The following is a 23,934-nucleotide window of genomic DNA, read 5'->3' as shown; positions in this document are numbered from 1 at the left end:
AAGAGGTCAGAGGAGAATGGCCAGACTGATTCAGACTAACTGGAAGGGGGCAGTAACTCAAATAACCACGCATTACAACAGAGGGGTACAGAGGAGCATCTCTGAATGCACAGCATGTCGAACCTCAAAGTGGATGGACTGTAACAACAGAAGACCACAAGCATGCACTCGCTTTGGACACCAGCACTTGTTTTGCCTCTCAGCTATACACCAGGTCTGGCTGAAGTATGAATGGTGACCTCATTCCTTTGAATGGGGGTTATGAATTCTGTTGAAGATGATAAGACTTTGAAATACTTAACTTTACTTTTATTTATTTAAATATTTTAATTTATTTGGTAGTGTTTTATGATGTTTATCGAGCACTCATTATAAAGTTCTTAATTATTTGAATAATTGTTAAAAGTTTCTTTCAGATACATTTATTAGTGTTCAAAAGCCTTTGATAGGAGTGAATCTATTAGCGTGGGGGCTGGGAGGGGTTACAGTTACCACTCTCCATATCCCAGAAAAGATGAGAGCAGCCAGGCAGTTTGTTGGTGGTGAGCTTGGTCAGTAAACTAGGTTCAGCAAGCAAGGTTCAGCTGATATATGGCATTTTGAATTCAAACATAAATGTAGCGTTTCACTTTCCCTAAATATAGTTGCTGTGAAGCAAATTGCATAACATCTGTTGTGATCCCTAACTGAGATTAACTAGATTAACTGATACTCTAACTAGAGTCAAACAGCATGGAAATAGGCCTTTTAGCCCCACTGAGCCATATGAACAAAGATACCCCATTTGCCAGCATTTGGCCAATAACAGTTTAAACCAGTGTTTCCCAAACTTTTTTTTAGACCAATGGTCATATGCTAACATGGGATAAAATTATTTGTTTTTAATTTTTATTTGTCTTCAAACTTAGCTGACACAATACATGTGCGCTGTTCAGCAGCTTCGCTATCAGTGTGATCCCTGATCTTGAAGGCTTTTGGCAAGAATTGAAACACGTGGTTCAAGTTGTGACACCAAAAGCCTTACATTTCCACATGTAACAATGTCCAAGCAGTTTGTTTTTTATATCTGGTTCACTACACTGAAGCCTCTTTCAACAAGGTAGGAGGATGGAAATGCAGTGAAGAACAGTTTGGCTCTTCTCCAAAGACCAGGAAACTTCATATGACAGTGTAATCACATACCACAAAAGCTAACATTTTTGAAAAAAATGTTTGCTGCTTCTTCATTCTGAATTTAACTAATTTCTTCTTGCAAGATCCCTTCCTCTATGTTACACCTCGCAAAGAAATAGGTTAATCACCCAATCTGGAATTTCCAGATCGTTCAAATCCCTGAATTGATTCTGAAAATCCTTCTTCAGTGACTGCAGGTGTAAGCAGTAGTCTTGCAAATCACCGTCTGAAAGAGAGTGCCATACTTTCCGTGCAGGGAAACTGTGAGAACATTTTTCTTTGTGTTTTGCTTATATATTTCCAATTTCCCAATAAAAGTGGACACTGCACTTTGTGCCTGGATTAAACTGAAATTCTCACTCTGCAGATTCAGATTTAGAATGTTAATTTTGTCATATGGATCAGCTAGGTAAGCCACATCCCCATGCAGAAATTCAGTTTTGCTTCCCAAGCTCTTGTCTGCTTTGAGAAAAAATTTAACCACTGTGTCAAAAAGATCAAAGAAACATTTTAAGCAGCAGCCTTTTGACAGCCAATGCACTTCAGTGTGAAGAAGCAAGCGTTCAAGTTCTTCATCATTAACTTGACATAACTGGCAAAATATCCTGCTATTTAATGGAGGAGCTTTAATTTTGTTGATAGCAGATATTACGAGAGTCACACTTGACAAAAGTCACTGGCTGAGGATTTTGGCTGCAGGGTGATGACAGTGAATTTACACAAAGGATTGCAAACAGACTTGGAATTACTTTTTTCATAATTGCAACTAAACCAACTTGGCAACCTGTCATATATGGTACTCTATCTTTTGCACAAGAAATCATGTTCCTAATTAGAATACTTTTTTCTTATATATATATATTTTGGTCGTAAATTGATTCTCCATTGATATTTGTTCTTAACTTTTTACAAAAGAGGATCTCTTCATAAACTTTTGCATTTTTGATAAAATGTACATATACCATTAGCAATGCCTCATTGTCTCGCACAGTTGACTCATCCTGTTGTATCCTAAATTCCGTTTTTTGTAGCTCTGTGCATAATTGATACTCAATGTCTTCACTCATTTCGCCAATGAGATGAGCTACAGAGTTATTACTCAGAGGAGTTGATTTTAAAATACTGGTATCCATTTTTGAGAACAGTGGTGAGCACCTCAGATACAGCAGAATTATTAATCTTTCACCAATTGTATGAGATTTTCCACACTTTTCTACCATTTTTGAAATGTTGTAAGTAGCAATGAGACCACTATCAAGGTCATTTTTAGCTTTCTTGGCAAATGACTCATGTGTGCAATGCTTTTCAAATGCTTCTTTCATCTTCTGAAACTGATTAATACCATAAGTAGCCTTTTCAGGAAATCTCCTAAGGAAGTGTTCCTGCAATCTTAATGCTTTCATAGCTTCATTAGACAGTTGGCAAAATTACATTGACAAGGATTCATATTGGAATCTGAACATTGGTCGGGATACAGCTCGTGTTCAGCAAGCTACCTTTATACTATTCCAGGTAGTGTGATTGATCAATCACGTAAGGTCTCATCATCCCCAAAGATGATTCTTGACCACACATATGAAGCCAAGGTCACCTTGAACACCTCTAGAGGAATCGTCAGGGTTGGCAGGTTCACTGTTTCACTATCTGATTCTGGCCAACACTGTATCGTTGCACGACCTGTTTTCTGTAGATCTGTAGAGAAAGTTGAGAGGCTGTACTTGACTTACCAACTATTAAATTGCATGAACTCGTTCTGTGCTGCGAGTCAAGGTGAACTGTTGGACACACTGGTTGCTAATTTTTGCATCTCCATTAATGTCTGTTTGGTGGTAAAGTCGGATGAGATTGCTGAGTTTCAGACGCATGGTGATAGCAAGTGTGCACTGCCTGCAGAGCTGTGGTCCTTCCTGCGTTTCAGTGCCTCGTTCTTTTTTTTTTGGAAATGCCTGCTCTGCTAACGGTCGGGCTGGTCTCTTGCCTCCAGTTAGGGGGCCATTTACCGACCCCCACCAAAGAATCTTGAATGCCCCCCCCCGATGACTATTTCCCCTAAAGCCCCCTTGGACACATAACCACCCCTGTAGGGAATCACTGGTTTAAACCTTTCCATTTCATGTACCTATCCAACTGTCTTTTAACCATTGTTATTATATCCGTCTCAACCATTTCCTCTGGCAATTTTTAACATTTTGAGTCCTTGTGTAAAAAAAAGCTTCGCCTCAAGTTCCTATTAATATTTCCCCCTCTCCCTTTAAACCTATGCCCTCTAGTTTCTGATTCCCGAACTCTGGGAAAAAGACTATGTGCCTTCATACTTCATTTACACTTGAATAAGGTTATCTCTCAGTTGGCCACGAGGAATAAACACCATTTGTATCAATATGCCATTATTTAGTGCGTTTTAAGTTAGTTAATCAACTGTTTTCTTTGTTTTGCAGACCTCTGGGAGAAGAGGAGATCCTTATTGATCCCACAGAGTTATTGGGGCAGAGGCTGGATTTTCAAGTTCAGATAAATCAGTGCCTGGGGATCAAGTGGCTGCAAAAGAATGTCAAGAGAGGAATTCAGATTTTGTGAGAATTTATTTTAAAACAGATCTTAAACATTTTGAATTACTTGTCTGGAGGACTGTCATGAACCAGAAATAAACAGGACCGGAATTGAACGTTAGCAGAACTAACTCGCAGCTACCTTACAGCCCCAACTGCCGGGGTTCAATCCTGAACAGTCAATGTGAATATGTGGGTTTTCTCCAAGTGCTCCATCCCAAAATAATTAAAACCTCTCACTAATACAACCCTTTTATTCTTACAACTACGAGCAATTTCTCTACAGATTTGCTCTTTTAAGTTCCCGCTGACTATGGGGGGTGGGGGGGTGTCTATAATAGTGATGTGACCCTCCCCTCCTTGTCTCTTGAGTTCTCCCCTTATGGCTTCACTTGATGATTCCACTACAATGTCACCTCTAGGTACGGTAGTTACATCCTCCCTCATAAAAAAGGGCTGCACCCCCTTTTTGCTTACCTGCACTCTGTCACACCTGTAGAGATATCCTGAAATATTGTGCTGCCAGTCCTGCCCCTCTTTCAGATGACCAAAAGAACCATCTAATATCCACACAAAGTCTGTTCTCTAGCTACAGATTCCATCACTCTGAAACTGAACCAGTCTGCTCACAGCCTTGGAATGCTATTAGACTCTGAGCTGAGTTCTGGACCTCCAGATCTGCAGGAGCAGTAAAGCAACTTATTTGATCTTCTACTCTACTACTTTGTAACAGTTCACCACCTACCGAAACCCTTGGCCATACCATTACCTACTCCAGGGGTGGGCAAACTTTTTGACTTGTGGGCCACAAAGGGTTCTAAAATTTGACAGGGGGGCCGGACCAGGAGCAGATGGACGGAGTGTTTTGGTAATACACCTCATAAGAGAAAATAAAATATCATGGGATATGTAGAAAACATGTGCTTTAATTTCAATTGAAAATGAACAAATGCATTACAACAAAATATCTGTCTTTGAAGTCCCATGGTATTTAGCTATTTATTGAAATGACTTTTAAAACACTGAAAATTAAATGATTAAAATACAGCTTTTTTTAATAGTAACAGTTATTATTTTAAAGCACTGAAAATTCTGTTATCCTTCAAGACATTATCATCATCACTCTCCTCCTGACTGTCTTTATTTCAAATACGGTAGGAGATGCAGGTCTACTTGTCTTGCTCCTTCTTATTCAATTGTCCCCTGTGCCAAAACTCAACAACAACCAGCACAAGGACAGAAAAGTGACAGCGCGCCAGTATGCGGAGCGCGTTATTTGATCTGGAGTGCATTTTTTTTTTTGAGAACGTACGTGCACCTGTGCACTACTCATGTCCATCACATAACAGAAATGACATGTAACATGTAAGGCTTATTGAAAAAAATATTTTCAAATGCATTTTTACATAACATAATGAAGAAACTTATTTTTAATTTCAGTGGGAACAGTGTTGTTGTTCTCCCTTTTTAGCCAGCGCATCAAAGTCTGGATTTAGTTTTGTTGTGGCGATTCTCAGGATGGATCTGAGGTGTTGGTCAGTTAACTTGGATCTGTGGCTGGCTTTGTTGATGTTCATGACGCTGAACGCCTGTTCACACAAATAGGTCGAGCCGAACAAAGAGTAAAGCGCAAATATGGAGTAATACGCTGCACCTCAACAAAGGTCAATGTATATAGAGTGCGTCATCTATTGGGAAAACGCCAGAATTGCGGGGAAAAAACGTTAACAAGGTTTATTAATATAATTTCATCAAGTTCTGCGGGCCGGATTAAAAAGCTTAACGGGCCGTAGTTTGCCCATGCCTGGCCTACTCCCACACAATTATTCCTTTACTGAGCCTCCCTCATACTTTTGTTAATTAATTTATTCAGTTTGTTAACCACATCTTAACATCCCAATTATTTGACACTCTTGTGCTCATTAACTTAGCAATGCCTCAACACTAAAATTCTTATCCTTATTTCTCAGGTTCTTAGCTTTGCTGCTCCATCTCTGTAATCAGCTCTAGCCCTGTAGCTCTCTGACGTAACTACCCCTTTAAAAGTCACAACTGTAAATTTAATGGGTTCCCCCAATGGTCGTTCTACTATCTAAGGACAGCAAGCTCCAGAAACCCTTTGGAAACACTCGTTAATACCCACCTCTTTAACCAACATCTCAAGATGTCTTGTTTTATTGTGAGCAGTTTTGGGTCTTTTTGTTTGTTGAATTGCTCAATAAATTAGTTTTTTTGAGGGGGGTGTTATATTTGTTGATGAAAGTCAGGGAATCCTCATCATCACAGATCCTGAGCTCAGTAGTACGATATTGAAACCTCAATCTTCACAACTTTAGGTTATTACACTGTTAGTTACAAGGTATTACTAGACTTAATATAATCTTTACCCTTAGTTGATGTTAACATCCATTAGCCTTGCATTCTTGGCACCCTGGATGTCTCTATTGTAGCTGTCCAACAATCTTAATCATTTCAGCAGTCTGCATTCATGGGCTGTTTATATCTCACAGGACCATTAAAAGCAACTCCTTTAACTGCATGGAATATCTAATTTGTAATATGAACCCAGCTTCTGTTAACCACAGAGGGACCTCAAGAGTCTGAACTTGCTGAAGATGTTGTTCTTAAAAACTTTAAATGAATAGAATGAATGATTAGAGCTCTTTTATGCTGCTAAGGAAGAGGTTTTGAGATATGACTTGGTGCATGCATGGGATGAACCAAAGTCAAGAATGGGTGGATGGGAGGGAGGCTTGTATAGAGAATGACACAAGTGTAGACTTGTAGGATTATTTTTGTCAGTGATACTTTATGTAATTGTGCATAGTCGGAAGCATAATGGAATGGATTACTACAATTCTGTGGGTCTGGAATACTGTATCTTGTGCTCCCATTGCGGCTTCCTCTACTTCGGTGAGATCCAATGTAGATCGGGGGAGCACTTTGTCGAGCACCTTGGCTCCATCCACAAGAAGCTTGAAGGGAATTACGGAGGCATGAGAGAAGAGCTTGCCCAGGTGAATCAGAGGACAGCAATGGGGATGGCAGCAGAGGAGAGGTGGCTGAAGTTTCTGGGATAGTTCACAAGGTGCAGAATAGATATGTCCTACAGAAGCAGTAGTTCTCAAATAGCAAGGGTAGGCAACCGTGGCTGACAAGGGTAGTTAAGGACTGGATAAAAGCCAAAGAAAGGGCATATAAGATAGCAAAAGTGAGAGGAGAGTTGGATGATTGGGAATTTTTAAAAATCTAACAGAAGACAACTAAAGAAACACAACAAAGGAAAAGGTGAAAATTGAGAGCAAACTAGCCAATAATATAAAGCAGGGTACTAAAAGTCTTTTAGATATATAAAGAGTAAAAGGCAGGCAAGAGTTGAGATTGGACCATTGGAAAATGATGCTGGTCAGCATGATCATTTGAAGAGCGATCTTTTGGAACAGAGGTCAGGAGGAATTTTTTAGTCAGAGGGTAGTGAATCTGAAGAATGCTTTGCCACAGACTGCGGTGGAGGCCAAGTTAGTGTGTATATTTAAGGTGGAAGTTGATTGTTTCCTGATCAGTCAGGGCATCAAAGGATATAGCGGGAGGCTGGTACTTGGGTTGAGTGGGATCCAGGATCAACCATGATGGAATGGCAGAGCAGACTTGATGGGCTGAATGGCCTAATTCTGCTCCTATGTCCCTATGCACCTCGGATCTTGTGGATTTCCCAGAGGCCATTTTAAATCCGTTCTTATTCTGACATGTTGGTCCGTGACCACCTCTACTGCAATGAGGCCACTCTCAGGCTGGAGGAGCAACACCCCATATTCCATCTGGGTAGCCTCCGACCTGATGGCATGAACATCAATTTCTCTCACTTCCTGAAATTTTTCCTCTTCCCCTTTTGATTCCCCACCCTGGCTACCCCTTATCTCTTCTCTTCACCTGCCTATCACTCTCCTCTCCTATAATTTCCTTCATCTTCAGTCCTTTACCTCTTGCACCTATCACCTCAGCTTCTCACTTCATCCCCCCCTCCCCTACCCATTTAGCTTCACCTATCACCTCCTAGCTTGTATTCCTTCCCCTCCCCCCACCTTATTCTGGCAGCTCCCCCTTCCTTTCCAGTCCTGATGAAGGGTCTCAGCCCAAAACATTGACTGTTAACTCTTTTCCATAGATGCAGCCTGACCTGCTGAGTTCCTTCAGCAATCTGTGTGTGTTGCTTTAAAATTCTGCACAGCTTTCTGCTCTGACATGAACACAAACGATTCAATTAGAACCCTTGTCTTCATGGTAAAATACCATCATGTTAAAATGAAGTCTGATGTAGAATTACTAAAATATCCTGTTACTTACACTGCATTTCTAAGTTAGTTTTTCACAGCTGATGCACCACTAGTCACAGAAGATCTGATGGCTCAAGGGAAAGATAAAGATTAACTGCAGTTTAATCCTTCCAGATATCATGTACTCAACCATCCATATTCCTTCCACTCGGAACCAGTCTGGAACTCAGTAAATGCAAAAATAGACCACACAATGCAGTTCACAGTCAAGTGCGTGTCACCAGAACTACTGAGCTATCTGCAAGATCACACCCTGCTTCTGGACCTATGGGGTCTGCAAGGTAATAAAGAATTTGACATAATTTTACATTTCTACAATAGGGAGAAGGGAAGTGTTCAAGTTATTTTACACGTAAGAATGATTTAAAACAGGAAACCTCTCCCCTCAGAATAACAGATTTCAACCAAGAGCAACAGATCAAACACATGTACTAATGTTGCTAATATTGCAGGTTTAACTTTGGTAGAACACTGGCACAGTTAGAGTTGTTGCCGTATGGCTCCAGAGACCAGGGCTCATTTCACATCTCCAGTCTGCCTGTATAGGGTTTCTTCACCCTGGAATTGCATGAATTTCCAATAGGTGCTCCGGTTTCCTCCCATATCCTGAGGACATGTGGATTGGTAGGCAGACAGACCACTGTTAACTATCCCAAGAGTGCAGGTCAGTGGTAGAATCTGTTGGGGAATTGGCAGGATTTTACAGAGAATATAAATCAAAGGGCCAGTGTAGGATTACTGTAAAGATCTGGGTTGAAGGGTCTGAGACAATGTCATGTGACTATGATGTTATTGTGGGAAATAGGTAACCATTGAAGCAGGTATCCTACCTGCCTCTAGAGTAGTAAAAAGATATTCGTATCATGGGGCCGCTGTTCCCCATTCCTCCCAATTAGCATCAACCTTATGTAGAGCAGTCTGAGCTCACAGATAACTCAACGATAATTCACTATGGATTTGATGCCAGTGGCTGCGAAGTGAGTACAGTGATACTTCCATAAAGTGTCAGAGAAGCTGCAGAAAGAACAAATCAAGCTGCAGATTTTGAAAATTACAGTGGATTCTGATTAATTGGGCCATCGGTTAATCAGAGCAGCCACTTGTTGGGGACAGCTCTTAAAAGAGGAAAAACAAATTGAGAAAATAGTCAGGATTCCCTTAGTTTATTTGTGACACTATGCCACTTAACTGGGGCAGGAGACTGTTGCCGAACATTTTCTAACTGGCAAATGTCGCATGCACATCATGTGGCCGGTAGACATTACACAGTGCTTAGAGCGAACTGTTTTTAAATAGTGTTGGTTGCGGTCAAAAGCAGTGCTTTTGTCACTAATAGTTGTAAAGAAATAAGCAGTAAGACAACTCAATTGTTGGGCTCACTGCGGTTTTAAGCATTCAGATTAGGAAATGCCAGAAATGGCCAAGAGTGAAAATGAAACTATAACTATTTCAATACTTCCAAGTTAGGAACAATGAAGAACTTGAATGTTACCTTTGGTCCCCAATGGATATTTAGCTCTCACCAATGGTTCCAAGTAGCCGTTTGCATGTGACAGTAGCACACCATCGTACAGCACTTCGAGAGGCGGGCTAAACCAAGTGAGTGTAACTACACCAGTGAGGTAGGGACCTGCCTGTCCTAGCATATGCAAAGTCAGCCCTGGCAGTCTGAGCAGATGAGATCTGATAGATCCAATGGGCAGGTAGGCAGCTCCGCAATGCTAAGTGGAGAGCGAAGGGCATGACGAAGCACAAAAGAAGTCGTGGTCATCTACTGCAACCAAGGAAGACCCCAGTTGTGATGTCTATTTGTACCACTGGACCCTGACTTCTGAGGTCGAGAGAGTGGAACTGTCCCAGTGCAATGGTTTTTCCACTTTAAAAACTCTCCCACCCAAGTTTTCTGTCATCACCTGATATAACGGACAACCATCAGTTGTATTGGTAGTGTTCTGATTTGTTCTGTATTTCATTTAGGTACAAACAGCAGTTTGTCTTTTATATACATTTTTACTTATTTCCATGAAACTTTGACTAATTAGTACAGCTGCTTAATTGGGCCAAAATGTACTAGTCCCATTGTGTTCAAATTAACTGGAATCCACAGTATATACAAAAACATAAAATAAACAAGAACCTAAATAGCTGTTCAGATTCTCTGTATGATTCTTTACTGCAATAAACTGCAAACCTTCCGTGGTGCAGTCCTTAAGGCTGTAAGTTTGTCAGTCTACACTTCAAACCAACTAAGGAACCTAGGACAACAAAGCTGGCAGAAGTTAGTCGTAAGATTTTTTTTCTCCAGCTGGTGTAGTGTCCCTGTGCAGGAAGTGTTTCAGAACTGACAGTTGTTTTAGAAATGGTGGGAACATACATTTGTAGGGGGGAAAAAACCAGATCTTTGCAATAGTAGGGGTGGGGTTAGGGAAATCAAACACAGTCTATGTTTTCTCCAAGTGCTTCTGATTAGCTGACATCCTTGATAGAAGGCCTGTTCCGACTGTAGGGGCTGGTTCCAGATAGCGCAGAAAATGAGGGACTTGGCAACAGATTGGGGAGAATGTCAGACATGAAATGTCTGAATGTCAGAATGTCTTGGCATGAAAACAGGTGTAGGAGGTGATCCATGGTGAAAGCACCCAAGATACAAAAACAGAAAATGCCGGAAATTCTCAACAACACAGGCAGCGTCTGCGGGGAGAAGTCAGGTTTAAGCTTGATGATCTTGCATTAGAAGCTTTCTAGCTGCTGCAGCTTTTTTGTTCCTGTTTTTGATATGTAGATTGAACCCCACCCTCTGACTTTTCTGGCTGATCTCTGGCTGAAAATGGGTAGAAAAAAACACGATAGATTCTGTAAGGGCAAGCGGAAGTCTTGTGTCTAGCTTAATTTGCTTTTCGTTCTGACAGTATACATTCAAACAGACTGCTATCCTACTGGTAAGCCCACTGACTTACTTCCTCAGGAAACCTGCAGTTTATTTTTCTTTTATTATAACATAATTTCTTTTGGAATTAAGATTGTCAGTACAAAAATTGTCCTGTACTATCAGTTTTATTTTCGTTTTATTTAGAAGGTTGTGCAGAAATGGTATTTCCTGGTGATTTTGAGATTACTGACGAAGGCAGTATCATTATAGATTATGAGAGATCACTGCTACCCCACAGCAGTAAGGTGGTAAGTACTCTTAATTTTATCCTCATTTTCCTTGTAAAGAAACTGTTTCTTTTTAAAATGTATTTCTACATGCCATGATACAAATTGGTGGAACTGCAGTTTATGAAGAAAGTTACAGTCAGATATAGATCAGTTAGGAATCCAGGGAGAGAAATGGCAGATGGAGTTTAATCCTGACAAGTGTAAGGCGATACAGCTTGATAGGTTAAGTGCATGAGGAAAAGACTAAATAGCAGGACCCTTAGGAGCACTGATATACAGAGGGATCTTAAGGTGCATCCATAGTTCCCCGAAAGTGGTAAGAGAAACAGATAGGGTGGTAAAGAAAGCATATGGTTTGCTTGTCTTCATTAGTCCGGGTGTTAAGTATACAGGTTGGCAAGTGATGTTGCAGCTGTATAAAACTTTGGTTACACCACCTTTGGAAGATTGTGTGCAGTTCTGGTCACTATCTTACACGAAATAGAGGTTCTGGAGAGGGTGCAGAAGAGGTTTTACCAGAATGTTACCTGGACTGTAGAGGGACTGGATAAACTTAGATAGTTTTCACTGGAGTATTGGATGCTGATGGGTGAATTGATAGAGGTCCATAATATTATGAGGAGCGCAGATAAGGTATATGGTCAGAATCTTTCTCCCCCAGCATTTACAAGAGGCGGGAAATAAGAGGTATACAGATTTCGTCCAGACAGATGGATTAGTTTATATTAGCATTAGATTCAAACTAGAGGACATGATTTGAGAGTTAGGGGGCAGAAGTTTAAGGGAAACACGAGGGGGTATTTCTTTACTCAAAGAGTGACAGCTGTGTGGAATGAGCTTCCTGCAGAAGTAGTAGAGGCCAGTTCAGTTGTGTCATTTAAGGTAAAATTGGATAGGTATATGGACAGAAAAGGAGTGGAGGGTTATGGGCTGAGTGCGGGTAGGTGGGACTAGGAGGGCCAAGATGGCCTGTTTCCGTGCAGTGATTGTTATATGGTTATATTACGGACAGAGCAGACATAGTGGGCCAATGAGGCCATTCCTGCGCTAAATGTTCCATTTTCCAAATACATACTTAATGGCACATTAAGCAACATGCAGACAGAATACAAAAGCAGGTGAAACGTTATAGCCACAAAAATTTGTATCACACATTTTGAAATGCTCAATTCACTCCGTGTACATTTGTATCCTACAGCAACAATTTACAAAAGAGCAACTTGAGGATGACATAAAGGTGAACATTTAAATAAGTCAAATGGAACATAAAATGGCAGAGACAATGTTGGACTAAATAATCAAATTAGCTAATGAGGTAGTTCCATTATAACCAGACAGTTAGAATTAAGCCGAGTAAGATGCAACTTGACAGTATTGCTCCCTATTAAACAACATCTGAAGTAATGCATGTAATTCTCTGCTGCACATTTTGAAAGGGATACAAAGGCCTTGGAAAGAATTCAGCTTTCTTCATCCTGTCAGAATATTACCAAGGCTACAAGAGTTAAGCTGGTGTGCTTGAAATACAGAAGGTAAAGATGTAATTGATTGAGTTTTTGGATTTAACACTACTGGTTATTCCTGCCTCTTGTATAGGGTCAGGGATGTCTCTGATCCCGTGCACAACCTTCTTAAGTGGGAGGGTGATCAGCCAGATGTCATGGTACACACCGGTACCAATGACGTAGGAAGAAAGAGTGAGGAGGTCCTGAAGAGTGAGTATAGAGAGCTTGGTAGGAAGTTAAAAAGCAGGACCTCGAGGGTGGTAATCTCAGGATTGCTACCTGTGCTGCGTGCCAGTGAGGGTAAGAGTAGGATGCTCTGGAGGATGAACACGTGGCTGAGGAACTGGTGTAGGGGGCAGGGTTTCAGATTTCAAGATCATTGGGTCCTCTTCTGGGGCAGGTGGGACCTGTACAAGAGAGACGGGTTACACCTGAACTACAGGGGAACCAATATCCTTGCAGGGAGGATGATTAGTGCTAATGGGGAGGGTTTAAACTAGATCTGCAGGGAGATGGGAACCAGAGTGCCAGAGCAGATAGTGGAGCAGGGGTGAAAATAATCTTCTGAAGTGTGTCTATTTCAATGCAAGGAGTGTTGTGGGGAAGGCAGGTGAACTGAGGGCATGGATTGACACATGGAATTATGACATTATAGCCATTAGTGAAACTTGGCTACAGGAGGGGCAGGACTGACAGCTCAATGTTCCAGGGTTCCGATGTTTCAGACGTGATAGAGGCAGAGGGATGAAGGGTGGGGGGGGAGGGGTGGCTTTGCTAGTCAGGTAAAATATTACAGCAGTGCTTCAGCAGGACAGATTAGAGGGCTTGTCTACTGAGGCCATATGGGTGGAGCTGAGAAGCAGGAAAGGTATGACCACATTAATGGGGTTGTTTTATAGACCACCCAATAGTCAGCAAGAATTGGAGGAGCAAATCTGCAGAGAGATAGCAGACAACTACAGGAAAAATAAAGTTGTGATAGTAGGGGATTTTGATTTTCCACGTATTGTTTGGGACTCCCATACTGTTAAAGGTCCAGACGGGTTAGAGTTTGTAAAATGTGTTCAGGAAAGTTTTCTAACTCAATATAAAGGCACCAACTAGAGAGGATGCAATATTAGATCTCCTATTAGGAAACAAGTTAGGACAGGTGATGAAAGTGCGTGTAGGGGAACACTTTGGTTCCAGTGATCATAACACCATTAATTTCAACTTGATCATGGATAAAGATAGAACTGGTCCTCAGGTCGAGGTTCTAAACTGGAAAAAGGCCAAATTTGAAGAAATGATAAAGGATCTAAAAAGTGTGGATTGGGACAGGTTGTTCTCTGGCAAGAATGTGATTGGTAAGTGGGAGGCCTTCAAAGGAGAAATTTTGAGAGTGCAGAGTTTGTATGTTCCTGTCACGATTAAAGGCAAAGTGAATAATAAGGAACCTTGGTTCTCGACAGATATTGGAACTCTGATAAAGAAGAAGAGAGAGATGTATAACATGTATAGGCAACAGGAAGCAAATAAGGTGCTTGAGGAGTATAAAAAGGCAAAAAAAACACTTAAGGAAATCAGGAGGGCTAAAAGAAGACATGAGGTTGCTTTGGCAGTCAAGGTGAAGGATAATCCAAAGAGCTTCTACAGGTATATTAAGAGCAAAAGGATAGTAAGGGATAAAATTGGTCCTCTTGAAGATCAAAGTGGTCGGCTATGTATGGAACCAAAAGAAATGGGGGAGCTCTTAAATGGGTTTTTTTTGCATCTGTATTTACTAAGGCAACTGGCATGAAGTCTATGGAAATAAGACAAACAGGTAGTAAGGTCATTGAACCTATACAGATTGAAGAGGAGGAGGTGCTTGTTGTCTTGTGGAAAATCAGAGTAGATAAATCCCCAGGGCCTGAGAGTATTCCCTCAGACCTTGAAGGAGACTAGTGTTGAAATTGCAGGGGTCCTGGCAGATATATTTAAAATGTCGGTATCTATGGGTGAGGTGCCAGACGATTGGAGGACAGCTCATGTTCCGTCGTTTAAAAAAGGCTCTAAAAGTAATCTGGGAAATTATAGGCCGGTAAGCTTGATGTCAGTAGTAGGTAAATTATTGGAAGGAGAACTAAGAGATTGGATCGCCAAGTATTTGGATAGACAGGGACTTATTAGGGAGAGTCAACGTGGCTTTGTGCGTGGTAGGTCACATTTAACCAATCTATTAGAGTTTTTCAAGGAGATTACCAGGAAAGTGGATGAAGGGAAGGTTGTGAATGTTGTCTACATGGACTTCAGTAAGGCCTTTGACAAGATGCTGCATGGGAGGTTAGTTAGGAAGATTCAGTTGCTAGGTATACATGGTGAGGTAGTAAATTGGATTAGACATCGGCTCAATGGGAGAAGCCAGAAAGTGGTAGTGGAGGATTTCTTCTCTGAGTGGAGGCCTGTGACTAGTGGTGTGCCACAGGGATCAGTGCTGGGTCCATTGTTATTTGTCATCTATATCAATGATCTGGATGATAATGTGCTAAATTGGATCAGCAAATTTGCTGATGATACAAAGATTGGAGGTGTAGTGGACAGTGAAGAAGGTTTTCAAAGCTTGCAGAGGGATTTGGATCAGCTGGAAAAATGGCAGATGGAGTTTAATGCAGACAAGTGTGAGGTATTGCACTTTAAGGACAAACCAAGGTAGAACATACAAGGTAAATGGTAGGACACTGAGGAGTGCAATAGAACAGAGGGATCTGGGACTAGAAGTACAAAATTCCCTAAAAGTGGCATCACAGGTAGATAGGGTCGTAAAGAGAGCTTTTGGTACATTGGCCTTTATAAATCAAAGTATTGAGTGTAAGAGTTGGAATGTTATGGTGAGGCTGAATTTGGAGTATTGTGTGCAGTTTTGGTCACCGAATTACAGCAAGGATATTAATAAGGTTGAAAGAGTGTAGAGACAGTTTATGAGGATGTTGCCGGGATTTGAGAAACTGAGTTACAGAGAAAGGTCGAATAGGTTAGGACTTTATTCCCTGGAGCATAGAAGAATGAGGGGAGATTTGATACAGGTGTATAAAATTATGATGGGTATAGATAGAGTGAATGCAAGCAGGCTTTTTCCACTGAGGTTAGGGAAGAAAAATACCAGAGGACATGAGTTAAGGGTGAAGGGGGAAAAGATTAAAGGGAACATTGGGGGGGGGCTTCTTCACACAGGGAGTGTTGGGAGTGTGGAATGAGCTGCCAGATGAAGTGGTAAATGCAGGCTCACTTTTAACATTTAAGAAAAACTTGGGACAGGTACATGGATGAGAGGTGTATGGAGGGATGTGGTCTATGTCCAGGTCAGTGGGACTAGGCAGAAAAATGGTTTGGTACATCCAAGAAGGGCCGAAGGGCCTGTTTCTGTGCTGTAACGTTCTATGGTTCTATGGTGGAAGTGCAAAGGACAAGGGAAGAGAATCTTTAAATCTGCATCAATTCATAAAAAAGTCAGAAAATATTAAATTTAGGAATTTTCCCATGAAAACCAATGGATACTACCTAGCTGAACAAATTATGCATCTAATTATTAGCACATGTACTCTGAAATCTTTATTTATTTGTTTATTAAATTTTTAGAAAATTACAAAGAATAAATGTGATGATAAATGAGTAAAAAAAAGAAAAATAATATTGATCCTCCCCCCTCCCCTTAACCCTTATCTAAAGAAAGAAAGAAAGAAGAAAGAGTGCCTGGATATCGGAGGATCCCCACATGCTCCACGGAGTTCAAAATAACTTTAATATTTATTTTTACTTTCCCCAATTACTTTATAATTTTATCTTCAAAGGACCTATGTATTTAATCTCATCTTTTGTAGGTATGGGAGCCAAATTTTCAAAACTATATCATATTCATTTCTTAGATTATATGTAATTTTTTTCAAGTGGAATACAACTATATATTTCATTATTCCAACGATCCATAGTTAAATATAAATCAGATTTCCAAGTAACTGCAATAACTTTTTTGGCTACTGCCAATGCAATTTTTATAATTGTTTTCTGATACTTGTTCAACTTAAGTTTCGGTATTGTCCCTTCAATATCTCCTAATAAAAATAATATTGGACTATGTGGGAGTTGTACTCCAGTAATTTGTTCCAATAAAAGTCTTAGATTTATCCAAAATGGTTGAATTTTAAAACAAGACCAAGTAGAATGTAAAAAAGTACCAATTTCTTGATTACATCGAAAACATTGGTCAGACATATTTGAATTTAATCTAATTATTTTCTGTGGTGTTATATATAATTGATGTAAAAAATTATATTGTATTAATCTAAGTCGAACATTTATTGAGCACATGTACTTCTATCCATTGATACGTGCAGTAGTACAGCTTTGAAGTAATCTTCTGGTCTCAGTACAAATAAACACTAAAAGGTTCAATTAAACAGTCCACTTATTGCTAAGGATCCAAAAAGTAAATGGCCTGTATGTTTGCTTTCCTTCTGACCAGCTACATGTTTGTCCAGATTGTGTGTAGCATTCATACATTGTGCTATGCTTGAAACCTAGTAGTTCAGAAGTTACTAATAGCTTAACGAATTGTGGGTAACTATTCATGATCAAAATTCTTGTCCAATTTGTAGGAGAAGGGAGATGACCAGCTCTCTGAACTTTACATTAGATTATCAAAACTGGAGCAAGAAACTGATCTGCTGAGGGATATCAACAGAACCCTCAGAGGAGACAATGTCATCTTGAAGGCCAACATAAAGAAAATGATGAGTGATGGTAATGAAACTTTGGTCCACAATGTTGTGCTGTCCCTTTAACCTTATTCCAAGATCAATCTAACAACAAATGAGGAAATTACATCTGCTTTCTGCAGTAAATTAATTCAGGTTTCAAAACAATTGCCTTGTATAATATTCCATTTTCTACAAGTAGTTCAAATTTTACTTGATATAATCCACAAGGCCTAAGATTTGATTTCATAGCATCAGGATGAAGCTATTCAACATCTCATGAGACTTGCCGTTGTGAGGTAATGGCAAAACTCTACTACGTTTACTCCAAAGTCGCCCTTTGGAATCTTTCCCGAGATAAATCTAACAGTTTTTAATCTGAAATTTAACTTACCCAGCAGTCATACCTTTATGGTAACAGCGTTCTAGATTTACACCTTTGTGTGTAAAAATGTACCTGGAATTTTATTCCTAATTTGTAAACACATTATTTTAAAGAATCACCCTACTGTGTCACAATTAAATCTGGCCAAATACAAGCTAAATGGATGGAAACATACTTTAATTCTGTATACATTCTGTTAAATCTGTTCTTTACCCTTTACAAGGTTGATGATTCCTTTGCTTTCATTTTGGGACGCAATTCAGCGGGGGAGGAAATGATACAACTGCAGCTTCTTCATGAGGTCCAGCAACTTTCCATGACAAACTTCTTTCAAATTTAGAATTTCAAACTAAGCTATCTGGCACTAACACCTTTCTAGGTTATAGGAATAGAGTTGCAGACCACCTGGATTTCTGATAAATTCTACCTTTTCTTCTCATGGGCTTGTAGTCTCAAGAATGGAGGTTTCTCAATAAAGTTGGCACTTGATAATCAGAGAAGATTTTCAAAGTCTAATTCATCCATTCATTGGATAGGAAGCTCACTTAGCCACTAGATCTTTCTTGGTCTTTATTAACTTCAGTCATCTCTTAAACTCTGGTGGCTGAAGCTTTTAAGGTATCCAGATTTCCACTGTTTTTTTTTGTGAAAAAGCACTTTGGTTTCACTCCCCAAATGTCCTGCTACAATAAGATCATGCACAATCAGACCCAAAATATTTTAACACCTAGAAAAAGCTGTCAACCAACTTGTATGACTGATCCAAGAAACAGGAGTTGGTGGTAGAAGCTAGGCTCGAAGTAAAATTGCATCTAAGATTCAGATACATCCCTTAACTATATATTTTTTCGTATTATGCTTTCACCTGTTTCTACATTTAATACTGCAGGAATTGATTCTATAAATCTGAGTATTTTAACATTAAGTTTCAGGCACTGGAATGCAGAATTGCTAAATTAAACACAACTGGCTCAGTATCAAACGAGCAATCAGTCTGGGTAACCCAGTGTTTAATTCTGGACTCAACTGCTGCCCCTTTCTGAAGTTTTAACAGGAAACAGTGAAATTAATTTTACAGTATCTCCCAATATATTTCTTCTTTGTTTAACTATTTATCTCTAGCCTCGACATCTGGAGAGAAGTCTTTCCACCAAATGAACCGGCAGCTCTTTAGTTGGAGTACAGGCAAGGCTAGCTGTGAAGTTGACTTTGCCAAGGCTCTGAAGACATTTTACAAAAGTATGAACAGGGTGCAAAGCCAACTACTAGGACTGAGGCGGAATCGCCCACCGGTACGTTCAGTCTTACACCCTCTAATATACAGGAATTAATGTTAAATACATTTTGTAGGTTGTATTGATTCAATGGTGACCTTTTGATACAGCTAACTGAACAGTGACTGTGACTGCATTTCTTTTTGTTTTACACTTCTAATCATACCTATGGGAAGTGAAGAACAGGACAAAATGCTGTAGTCAATAACTCAACAATGTCAGATGATATATGTCCTTATTTGCATTACAATGTAGTTAGTGTATTAACACTTATCTTGTAGGACGAGGATGATGAGGAATCACTGAGGATATATCTCCACAAGCAAACTCAAGGGATAAAGGATTTTGGGGATCACCTTGAATCTTGCATAAATGTACTGAAAAATGACATCAGCCTCATTGTTAAGAAAAAGAGGGCAAACACCACAAGACTAGATGAAGCCAAGTTCTATTCTACCAAGTGAATATATTCTGGGGCTGGAAAAGCAATGAATAATAAGAAATATTTCTCTTTCAATAAGGTATGTGCAGATGGCTGTTCAGTGATCCTTCCTATTACAGAAAGAAGGCTCTCCTTCTCTTCAGCTTTAGAAGCTTCATCAGGGATAACTAACTTCGGACTTTGGAAATAACTGGCTTCTTTTCTCCCACTACTCACTGTTTTGGTTTGAGATTTCCTCAATAAATCTCTTCTAATCTTGATTGTGGTTTCTTGGTTTGAATACTTCCTTACCTCTATTAATATTTTGTCAGGTAATAGTTCCGCAAACCACCAGAGAGTCTTTCAGTACATTGTAAAAGGTGCTACGTAACTGCAATATTTTGTTGTTGTAATGGAAACGATTATAAATACCTGATCAATTTCATCAGAACTCAAAAATTGCAACTTTTAGATTGTTCTTAGAAAGACAAAATTAATTCTTAATGTCAAGAAGATTTGAAAAGATTATTTGTCACCAGCTGATGCACTCAGTTTTCCATTTGATTACTCTTCCCCCCCCCCCCCATACCGAAAACTGTTTTATCTTCTGTGAAGCAAAGCCAAATAGCTGTCACTTGATGAACTTGCAACAATCTAAATCTTCTAAATATGGAGATTCTTCCAGGTAGTGTTCTCACAGGGAGCATCCAGTCTTAGAGCAACAGGTCAGATTATCAGAGAAAGTTTTTAAATACAGGAGATATTTGACCCGCTCTGTGCCAGTTTGAAACATTTGGTCATGAAGTCCACTCCCCTACTAATCACAGCTTTCAACCACACATCAATATTATTTAAACTCCCTCTACCCTCTAGAGTATTACCCACCCTCTAGAGTATTACCCTCCCTCTGGACAGTGAGGTCCAGATGAAAGGAGTTTCTCTCCACTCTTTAAAAAAGGAGGGAGGCAGCAGAAAGGAAATTATCGACCAGTTAGCCTGCCTTCAGTGACTGGGAAGATGTTGGAGTCAATTGTTAAGGATGAGGTTATAGAGTACTTGGTGACCAAGGACAACATAGGACAATGTCAGCATGGTTTCAGTAAAGGAAATTCTTGCCTGAAAAACCTGTTGGAATCCTTTCAGGTTACAAGTAGGATAGATAAAGGGGATGCAATGGAGTTGTATATTTAGATATGCAAAAAGCCTTTGACAAGGTGCCACCCACAAGGCTGCTTACCATGGCATTACAGGAAAGTTACTAGAATGGTTAGTACATTGGCTGATTGATAGGAGGCAGCGAGTGGGAATAAAAAGATCCTTTTCTTCATGGCTGCCAGTGACTACTGGTGTTCTGCAAGGGTCATCTCTTTAAGCTGTATATCAATGGTTTAGATGGCTTTGTCGCCAAATTTGCAAATGATACGAAGATTGGTGGAGGGGCAGGTAGTGTTGCGGTAACAGGTAGGATGCAGAAGGACTTAGACAGATTTGGAGAATGGGCAAGAAAGTGGCAAATAAAATACAATGTTGAAAAATGCATGGTCATGCACTTTGGTAGAAGAAAAAAATGTGCAGATTATTGTCTAAATAAGGAGAAAATCCAAAATCTGAGATGCAAAGGGACTTGGGAGTCCTAGTGCAGAACACCCTAAAGGTTAACCTGCAGGTTGGTTGGTGGGTGGTGAGGAAGGCAAATGCCATGTTAGCATTCATTTCAAGAGTCTAGAATACAAGAGCAGGGATGTGATGCTGAGGCTTTATAAGGCACTGGTGAGGCTCACCTTGAGTACTGTGGACAGTTTTGGGCTCCAAAATTAAAGATGTGCCGGCATTGGAGAAGGTTCAGAGGAGGTTCACAAGAATGATTCTGGGAATGAAAGGGTTATCATATGAGGAATGTTTGATGGCTCTGGGCCTGAACTCGCTGGAACTTAGAAGGATGATGGGGGACCTCATCAAAACCCTTTGAATATTGAAAGGCCTAGACTGAGTAGATGTGGAAAATATATTTCCCAAGGTGGGGTAGTCTAGGACAAGAGGGCACAGCCTCAGAAGTGGAGACATTTTTTTAGCCAGAGGGTGGTGAATCTACGGAATTTGTTACCACAGGCAGCTGTGGAGGCCAGGTTGTTGGGTGTATTTAAGGTGAAGATTGATAGGTCCAATTGGCCACAGCATTAAAGGTTACGGGAAGAAGGCTGAGGAGTGGGCCTGTGGAGGGGGGAGAAAAAGGATCAGCTGTGATTGAATGGTAGAGCAGACTCGATGGGCCAAATGGTTTAATTATGCCCCCATGTCTTATGGTCTCTTCTCTCAAGAATCCTTCTTTCAATTATATTAAATATTTGACACCCTCTCAGTTACTTATTTAATTAAACCTCTCAATTTTCACACCTTAATTAAGCGTCTCTTCGGCTTCTTCTGTTCCAAAGAAAACATGTACAATCTTTCCTTCAGCTATAATGCCTCACTCCTGCAACATTTTATTGAGCTTTGTAATGTGGTGAAACATTTCAGGGATATGGCTTGCATTTCTAGTAATAAGGTTCTATGCTGCACCTAGTTAACCTGGTGCTGGGGTGAGTTTACAGTTTATTAGATTTCACCCTTCGAGCAAAACACAATGGGATCCATGTAAGCTCTGGATTCAATAAAATAATTCATCTCTGAAAAATTAAAATCTAATTTTTGGTTTGTTCTGATCTTGGTAACTTGTTACTCTGGACTTACAAGGTACAGCAACGTTTGCACATATTTTGCTTGATGGCAAGTGCTTCAAACATTTTGTTTCAAATTTCCAGGTTATTAGATGGTCTTTGAGGGCTTAAATCACCAGTGCTGGATGGGATGCTTTGCGGGGTAAACGTGGTAACTGCTGGGGATCTGACAGAAATTTTCAAAACTTCTTTAGCGAGATGACTGAAAGATAACAAATCTTAACTCAAGTGGCAAAGGAGGGAGAAGTCGGGCAAGTATAGGCCAGCAAATGCAACATCGGTGGCAGATTTTTTTCGATGAGGTAAGAAATTGTATCAATGGAAGATAGCGTGGATGATGTGGACTACACAGACGTTGATGTTGACAAGACCCTAAATGAGAGGCTGATGCAAAAGGTTAGAGCCCATCGAATCCAGAGCACTTTGACAATCAGATCCAAAACTGTCTTTATGATAGACAAGAGTTGTTTTTTTTTGGATTGGAAACCCATGACCAGGAATGGTACTGGGAACTTTGATGTTATGTAGATTAAGAACGTGAATATAGAGGCATAATTAGTAAGTTAACAAAGGAGTAATGGAAGTAGGTGCTTTTACATTTAAGTATTTAAGAGTGGAAGAAATGCTGTGGCATAGAAGGCTACATACTGATTGCTGGAAAGAAAGATTAGCATAGCCAGGTATGCAATAGCCAACAAAGTCCTGGGCAGCTCTAGAACCACAGACATTGGACAGTGGCTTCATGGGAGAAGCCAAAGAGTAGTAGGAGATAGTTGCCTCTCTGAATAATATGATTAGTAAATTCCATTTGTGAATCTTAATTCTCTTCCACCCAATCTTAATTTCGATTCTGACCCACATGGCACATTTTTAAAAAGAAATTATTTGCCTGCATCTAATTATTAGCTGTTCAAGGTGGTGAAATTAATTATAATGGAGTACCAAGCAAGGAACAGCCTGATCCTGTCTATATCAGGATGTGCAGATCAGCCAGAAAGTGACAGAGAATTATGACATTACAGAATCTTCCCAACATTCCTGTTTGGCAGGTTTACAAGGTATAAGCAGGTCAGCAAATTGGTCACAAATTACAGCCCACTAGATAACAGGCACTATCCCAGCCCACCTCAGAATAAGAGCAATGCACACTGGTACATTCTTCAATAACAACTTGGTCACCAATCCTAGTCGCCTATTACCAAGCTTTGTGTAGCACAGAACTTTCCTGCCAGGATGCAAGGCTTGCCCTGAACCATTTCGCACAAGATTTAATTAATACTTCTAACTTGCAACTCAAACACATTTTGCCCTTGAATGTTACTCTTGTCCATACACTGAAAAATAATCAAGAACTTCGATTAATAGCATGATTAATTATATTTTAAAATACTTTCAATTGTTTGAAGGATTAAAATCAAAGTATTTTCTGGTGTATAATTCATAAATATCTTGTCTCTCTCCATCAGAAGCATTCCTTATTCTCCTGTCCCTAGTATAGTTCCATTTTCCACTGTGGAAATGAACTACTGTCAATAATCATTTGTATCTACCTAACTTAATAAGGACATTCAATCCCCATCCCATATATAATATTTTATAAAGATAGTCTTCAGTTATCAATGCCAAGCATGTTCAGATATTTCCTTTATTATAAAAAAAAACTCACCAATTCAACTGAAAAATAAGAGAGTCAATTTTAGTACGG

At 39.9% G+C, this 23,934-nt stretch overlaps 1 protein-coding gene across 1 annotated transcript in view; it reads left to right on the top strand.

Annotated features, from left to right (window-relative positions):
- The window catches only part of kif28 (kinesin family member 28), a 68,600-nt gene extending 48,858 nt beyond the window's left edge, over window positions 1-19,742 (top strand). Inside the window, exons 18-23 of the mRNA XM_059985584.1 lie at window positions 3,612-3,746; window positions 8,171-8,337; window positions 11,130-11,233; window positions 17,334-17,478; window positions 18,940-19,109; window positions 19,373-19,742. Coding sequence (XP_059841567.1) covers window positions 3,612-3,746; window positions 8,171-8,337; window positions 11,130-11,233; window positions 17,334-17,478; window positions 18,940-19,109; window positions 19,373-19,555 — 904 coding nt within the window. The 3' untranslated portion in view covers window positions 19,556-19,742. The remainder of the gene's footprint in view (window positions 1-3,611; window positions 3,747-8,170; window positions 8,338-11,129; window positions 11,234-17,333; window positions 17,479-18,939; window positions 19,110-19,372) is intronic.
- Window positions 19,743-23,934: the final 4,192 nt, after the last annotated feature.

The sequence above is a fragment of the Hypanus sabinus genome, chromosome 12 (assembly GCF_030144855.1).
Source record: "Hypanus sabinus isolate sHypSab1 chromosome 12, sHypSab1.hap1, whole genome shotgun sequence".
NCBI lineage: Eukaryota > Metazoa > Chordata > Chondrichthyes > Myliobatiformes > Dasyatidae > Hypanus > Hypanus sabinus.
The sequence above is the reverse complement of the archived record's forward strand: the minus strand, read 5'-3'. Positions and strand labels throughout refer to the sequence as shown.